Here is a 7268-nt window from a genome sequence, read left to right as displayed (position 1 = left end):
CAGCCCGCGAAATTGAAAAATTCCCGTTACATTTTGATCACACCTCGTATGTGTATCACTAACAAAAAAATAAATAAAAGATGGCAATTGATAACAGAATTGACCTCAGAATGGAACTATGAGGTACGTCCTAAATTAAAATGAACGCAATGGAATTAAATAAATGACAGAATGTATCTTATCCAAAGCGAGTTTTCCAGTGACTGACCTGCGAGGGGTGTGCGCAGCACGCATCGCAGGATGGCCAGTGGGGGCGGGCGAGGCGGCGGCACGATGCTGCTCAAGAGCGTGTCGCTGTTTCTGGCTCGCGGGCGCCGGGCGTCGCAGTCGGCGGCGGCGGCGGCGGCGGCGTCGGCTGCGGCGGCGGCGGCGGGGCTGTCGGGTGGGGGCGGCGCCGCGGCAGGGGGAGGGGCGGCCCGCGGGGGCGGCAAGCGGCGGCGCAAGGGCGGCGCGAGGCAGTCGCGGCCGGCAGCGCCAGCCGGGGGCCGCAGGGCCGCCATGGGGGACGACGCCGCCGCCGCCGCCGCCGCCTCCTCGGCCAAGGGCGCGCACCTGCTCGTCGAACACTTGCGCCGCCGCACGCACTTCTCCAGGTGCGTGCCAGCCCTTCCTCTGCTTACCACCATTTCTACTGCTTTTTGCACACTCATTACTGAAGCGCTGTGTCGAAATACAGCAAACACTTCGTTACGTAGTTATAAGCAATTTAGTTGGTAGTTAGCTACATGTTCCATTGATGATTTGAACGTACAGTACGAGCGAGACCCCTCGCCTTTTCGTTATGCTGATCCGTACAGCTTTAAAGTCTGTTACACAGCATAACAGGCAAGGCGAGCAAGTGCTACCAACGTACTATTCACAGGCGTGAAATTGAAAAATTATCCGAAATTTGTCAGACTATTTTCAATCATGTGTAAGACTATATTAATGCTGATTAGTGTGCTAACCACAACACCTTAATACAGGGTGTTACAAAAAGGTACGGCCAAACTTTCAGGAAACATTCCTCACACACAAATAAAGAAAAGATGGTATGTGGACATGTCTCCGGAAACGCTTAATTTCCATGTTAGAGCTCATTTTAGTTTCGTCAGTATGTACTTTACTTCCTCGATTCACCGCCAGTTGGCCCAATTGAAGGAAGGTAATGTTGACTTTGGTGCTTGTGTTGACATGCGACTCATTGGGCAGGCATTGTTGGTGATGTCTTGATTGGGCCCAATGTTCTTCCACCTACGCTCAGTGGAGCACGTTACCATGATTTCATACGGGATACTCTACCTGTGCTGCTAGAACATGTGCCTTTACAAGTACGACACAACATGTGGTTCATACACGATGGAGCTCCTGCACATTTCAGTCGAAGTGTTCGTACGCTTCTCAACAACAGATTTGGTGACCGATGGATTGGTAGAGGCGGACCAGTTCCATGGCCTCCACGCTCTCCTGACCTCAACCCTCTTGACTTTCATTTATGGGGGCATTTGAAAGCTCTTGTGTTCGCAACCCCGGTACCAAATGTAGAGACTCTTCGTGCTCGTATTGTGGACGGCTGTCATACAATACGCCTTTCTCCAGGGCTGCGTCAGCGCATTAGGGATTCCATGCGACGGAGGGTGGATGCATGTATCCTCGCTAATGGAGGACATTTTGAACATTTCCTGTAACAAAGTGTTTGAAGTCACGCTGGTACGTTCTGTTGCTGTGTGTTTCCATTCCATGAATAATGTGATTTGAAGAGAAGTAATAAAATGAGCTCTTACATGGAAAGTAAGCGTTTCCGGACACATGCCCACATAACATAATTTCTTTCTTTGCGTGTGAGGAATGTTTCCTGAAAGTTTGGCCGTACCTTTTTGTAACACCCTGTATAAGATATAAATGAAAGGAGAAACGCTGATTAGTATGAACTGTACTAATAAAAATGAATTTCAGCTAATCGAGATAACATAACTATTTTAGTAAGACAAAGTACCGCAGATCGTTACGAATTAGCAAAATATTATGCGCATTCGGCCGCGACATGGTCTGTGTCAACGTTCAGACCAGTCATACTGGATTACCGTTGCTGACCTACCATGAAAGTGTGCAAATTTAGCAATGCGTGAAGATTCATAACGAAATTCAGTTAAAAATCATTCAGTGCCACACTTAAGTCAGTTCAATTATTGACATAAGCGGAAAAAGTTACAAAAGTTTCATATCGACATCCACAGGGCGCCGGTACAGAATAAAGGTAGCAATAAAACGTATTGTTGGCGCGAGAATTTCTTAAAATTCCTTCACTGATAGTCTGTCAGACTCCATCGAGATTAGAAACGAAAACAAACTAAACCTCCTTTGCAGTAGCAAACACCTTTCACTACGCTAGCAGACAACCCAGGCAAACAGCCCTCTATTATTATCCCAGACATGTATAAGCCAGCAATTTCCCAATGAAAATGGCAAAATGATATGCAGTTTCTGTTGTATAGAGATTTCTGGACTCAAAACATGAATTGTCTACCTTTATGTCACCGCTTATGTGACAATCAATCGGGATTTTTATCGAAATGACAAAAAACTGTTATTAGCGAGTAAAGTTAGTAGGATTATTCTGCACCCCCCCTCCCCCTCAGGAAATAAACGGCGACGTAGCTGTCAAACGTATTCTACAGTGTTTCGAATTCTTTACATCCAAGTCATAGTCACAGATATGTGAATACAACACATTGGCCTATACCTGAGGTATTTTGTTTCCCACAAAGTGGTGGTAGACGATGCTGTGGCGTCTTGGAGGAGCGAGTTTCTCCAGTGCTAGTTATCTCAGCACGGCCGGCCGGAGTGGGTGTGCGGTTCTAGGCGCTACAGTCTGGAGCCGATCGACCGCTACGGTCGCAGGTTCGAATCCTGCCTCGGGCATGGATGTGTGTGATGTTCTTAGGTTAGTTAGGTTTAATTAGTTCTAAGTTCTAGGCGACTGATGACCTCAGAAGTTAAGTCGCATAGTGCTCAGAGCCATTTATCACAGCACATCAGCTGAGCGAACTTGCATAGTATGTTGGTAGCACTTCGTCGCCTTGCCTGTTATACTATGTAGCAGAGTTTAAAGTTGTGCGGATCAGCATAACGAAAAGGCGAGGGGTCTCACTCGTTTTGTCCACGACTGTAACTTTTATTGAAACGATGTGGAATGAGTCAGTTTACAGGACATATGTACGCTGAGGTGACAAAAATCATGGGATTGGACCTCCTTTTTCATGGCGGAGTTCGGCAGCTTGAGGTGGCGTGGACTCAACAAGTCGTTGGAAGTCTCCTGCAGAAATATTGAGCCATGCTGCCTAAATAGCCGTCCGTAATTGCGAAAGGTTGTTGATGAAGGATTTTGTGCACGAACAGACCTCTCGATTGTGTCCCACAAAGGTTCCAAGGGATTCATTTGGGTGGTCAAATCACTCGCTCGAATTGTCCAGAATAATCTTCAAACCAGTCGCAAAAATTGTGCCACTGTGACATGGCGCATTGTCATCCACAAAAATTCCATCGTTGTTTGGGGAAGTGAAGCCAATCAACGGCTGCAGATTGTGTCCACGTAGCCGAACATAACCTTTTCCACTCAGTCATCGATTGAGTTGGACCAGAGGACCCGGTACATTCCATGTAAAAACAGCCCACAACATCACGGAGCCACTACCAGCTTGCACAGTACATTGTTGAAAACCTGCGTACATGGATGCGTGAGTCTCCGCCACGCTCGAACCCAATCATCAGCTTTTACCGTCTGAATTCGGGACTCACCTGACCAGGCCACGGTTTTCCAGTCATGTACAAGGGGCGATGTCATGCTTCAAGAACGAGATTTTCACTCTGCAAAGGAGTGTGCGCTGATATGAAACTGACTGGCAGATTGAAACTGTATGCCGGACCGAGACTCGAACTCGGGACCTTTTCCTTTCGCAGGCAATTAGTAGAGCGCTTGCCCGCGAAAGGCAAAGGTTCCGAGTTGGAGTCTCGGTCCGCTACACAGTTTTAATCTGCCAGGAAGTTTGATGTCATGCGGTTGGCAAAAGCACTCGCGTAGGCCGCCTGTTGCCAAAGCCCATTATCGCCGAACTTCGCTACACTGTCCTGACGAATACGTTCGTAGTATGTCCCACATAGATTTCTGCGGTTATTTCAAACTGTGTTGTTTGTCTGTTAGCACTGACAACTCTACGCAAACGCCGCTGCTCTCCGTCGTTGTCCTTGGTGAGAGGTAGTGCCTCATGTTTGATATTCTCGGCACACTCTTGACACTGTGGATCTCGGAATGTTGAATTCCCTCACGATTTCTGAATTGGAATGTACCATGTGTCTAGCTCCAACAACCATTCCGCGTTCATAGTCTGTTCATTCCCGTCGTGAGTGCACAATCACGTCGGAAACCTTTTCACATGAACACAAATGACACTCCGACTTTGCACTGCCCTTTCATATCTTGTGTACGCGACACTACCACTATCTGTAAATGTGCATATCGCTAACCCATGACTTTGTCGCCTTAATGTACACGATTAGTGATCGCCGGTCTTTGTGACCGAGCGATTCTAGGCGCTTCAGCCTGGAACCGCGCTGCTGCTACTGTCGCACGTTCGAATCGCGCCTCGGGCATGGACGTGTGTGATGTCCTTAGGTTACTTAGGTTTAAGTAGCTCTAAGTCTAGGGGACTGATGAACTCATACGTTAAGTCCCATAGTGCTTAGAGCCATTTGAACCATTTTTTCTGAGGTCAATGGTTCCTTGGCGTTGTAAAACATTGAAGCTTCTAGGTCAATGCAATTAAAAGACACGACCCTTTATATTACATATTTTGATAGTAACATACTTTCTCATCAAAACGTGTAGGGTACTTCCAGTTGGACTAGAATCATGAAATTTGCCAAAAAGAAAGGTTGCACAACATAACCGAAGGAAGAAATCTGAAAACTGTAAAATTGTAATCAGATCACAAGAAAAAATTTTTTGCAGCTTGTTAACAGACTGTCTGTGAGTCTGTCCACCCGTCTGTTAAGCCCCATTTTGTCAGGAACAGGCAGACGTATCAATCTGAAATTTATGGCTTATACTAAGATTTATGGGCCCTTGGCGGTGTAATACATGTAAGCTTCTAGGTCAATGCAACCAAAAGAAAAGTTTTTCGGTCACAAATTTTGACACTCGCAAACTCACTCATCAAAAACTTTACGGTATTTTCCGTTGGCCTAGAATTATGAAATTTGACATGAAGGGAGGTTTCACAATACAACTACAGGGAACAAATTCGAAAAATGTAAATTTGTAACTATGTCACACGAAATTTTTTTTTCTTTTATTGTCAGACTGTCCGTCCGTCCGTCTATTAGGCCCATTTTGTCAAGAACAGGTAGACGTATCAGGCTGAAATTTATGGCACGTGCTAAGACCTACAGGCCCTTGGCCGTGTAGTAATTAGCGTCAACTCAATACAATCAAAAGATAAGGCCATTTAGGTCACATATATTGATGCTCGCAAATTTACTAATCAAAACCTATAGGGTACTTCCCGTTGACCTAGAATTTCATCGTATAAGTAAAGGAAAAATCGGGAAGTTGTTAATTTGTAATTATGTCACAAAAATAGTTCTCTTGTTATTTATTATCTCATGACAAACTTTAAATTAAAAAGACCAGTAGGCCTGCGCATTCAGGCTGATTAGATCACAATGGTAAAAGTCAAACAGCAGGCAAGGAATGACTGTATTGCCCACATGACACGTTTTGGAATTTATCCATCAGATATCCAGGAGCGATTGCTGCACGTAGATACGGAGTTTCAAGTTGTGCGAATGTTTGTTTCACAACTTGAAGCGCCGTATCTACGTGCAGCAATCGCGCCCGGATATCTGGCGATGGATAAATTCCGAAACGCGTTATGCGAGCAATAGTGTTGTTCTTTGCCTGGTGTTTGACTTTTACCATCGCGACTCACTCAGCCTGAATGGAGAGCTACTGATTATTGTAATACTGGTTCCCTGCCTCCTGCATAACTGTATGTAACATTTATATATATATATATATATATATATATATATATATATATATATATATATATATATATATATATAAAAACAAAGATGAGGTGACTTACCGAACAAAAGCGCTGGCAGGTCGATAGACACACAAACAAACACAAACATACACACAAAATTCTAGCTTTCGCAACCAATGGTTGCCTCGTCAGGAAAGAGGGAAGGAGAAGGAAAGACAAAAGGATATGGGTTTTAAGGGAGAGGGTAAGGAGTCATTCCAATCCCGGGAGCGGAAAGACTTACCTTAGGGGGAAAAAGGACAGGTACACTCGCACACACACACATATCCATCCACACATACACAGACACAAGCAGACATTTGTAAAGGCAAAGAGTTTGGGCAAACTCTTTGCCTTTACAAATGTCTGCCTGTGTCTGTGTATGTGTGGATGGATATGCGCGCGTGTGCGAGCGTATACCTGTCCCTTTCCCCCCCAAGGCAAGTCCTTTTTCCCCCTAAGGTAAGTCTTTCCGCTCCCGGGATTGGAATGACTCCTTACCCTCTCCCTTAAAACCCATATCCTTTTGTCTTTCCTTCTCCTTCCCTCTTTCCTGACGAGGCAACCATTGGTTGCGAAAGCTAGAATTTTGTGTGTATGTTTGTGTTTGTTTGTGTGTCTATCGACCTGCCAGCGCTTTTGTTCGGTAAGTCACCTCATCTTTGTTTTTATATATAATTTTTCCCACGTGGAATGTTTCCTTCCATTATATATATATATATATATATTTTTAGTCATCAGTCTACTGACTGGTTTGATGCGGCCCGCCACGAATTCCTTTCCTGTGCTAACCTCTTCATCTCAGAGTAGCACTTGCAACCTACGTCCTCAATTATTTGCTAGACGTATTCCAATCTCTGTCTTCCTCTACAGTTTTTGCCCTCTACAGGTCCCTCTAGTACCATGGAAGGCATTCCCTCATGTCTTAGCAGATGTCCTATCATCCTGTCCCTTCTCTTTATCAGTGTTTTCCACATATTCCTTTCCTCTCCGATTCTGCGTAGAACCTCCTCATTCCTTACCTTATCAGTCCACCTAATTTTCAACATTCGTCTATAGCACCACATCTCAAATGCTTCGATTCTCTTCTGTTCCGGTTTTCCCACAGTCCATGTTTCACTACCATACAATGCTGTACTCCAGACGTACATCCTCAGAAATTTCTTCCTCAAATTAAGGCCGGTATTTGATATTAGTAGACTT

At 45.0% G+C, this 7268-nt stretch overlaps 1 protein-coding gene across 1 annotated transcript in view; it reads left to right on the top strand.

Annotated features, from left to right (window-relative positions):
- Positions 1-240: 240 nt before the first annotated feature.
- Positions 241-7268, top strand: part of LOC124777226 (EF-hand calcium-binding domain-containing protein 1) — a 118319-nt gene continuing 111291 nt past the window's right edge. The window contains exons 1-2 of the mRNA XM_047252555.1: positions 241-399; positions 484-593. Of these exons, the coding sequence (XP_047108511.1) occupies positions 241-399; positions 484-593 (269 nt within the window). The remainder of the gene's footprint in view (positions 400-483; positions 594-7268) is intronic.

The sequence above is a fragment of the Schistocerca piceifrons genome, chromosome 1, assembly GCF_021461385.2.
Source record: "Schistocerca piceifrons isolate TAMUIC-IGC-003096 chromosome 1, iqSchPice1.1, whole genome shotgun sequence".
Taxonomy (NCBI): domain Eukaryota; kingdom Metazoa; phylum Arthropoda; class Insecta; order Orthoptera; family Acrididae; genus Schistocerca; species Schistocerca piceifrons.
Note: the sequence above shows the minus strand (reverse complement) of the source record. Positions and strands in the feature narration are given on the sequence as shown.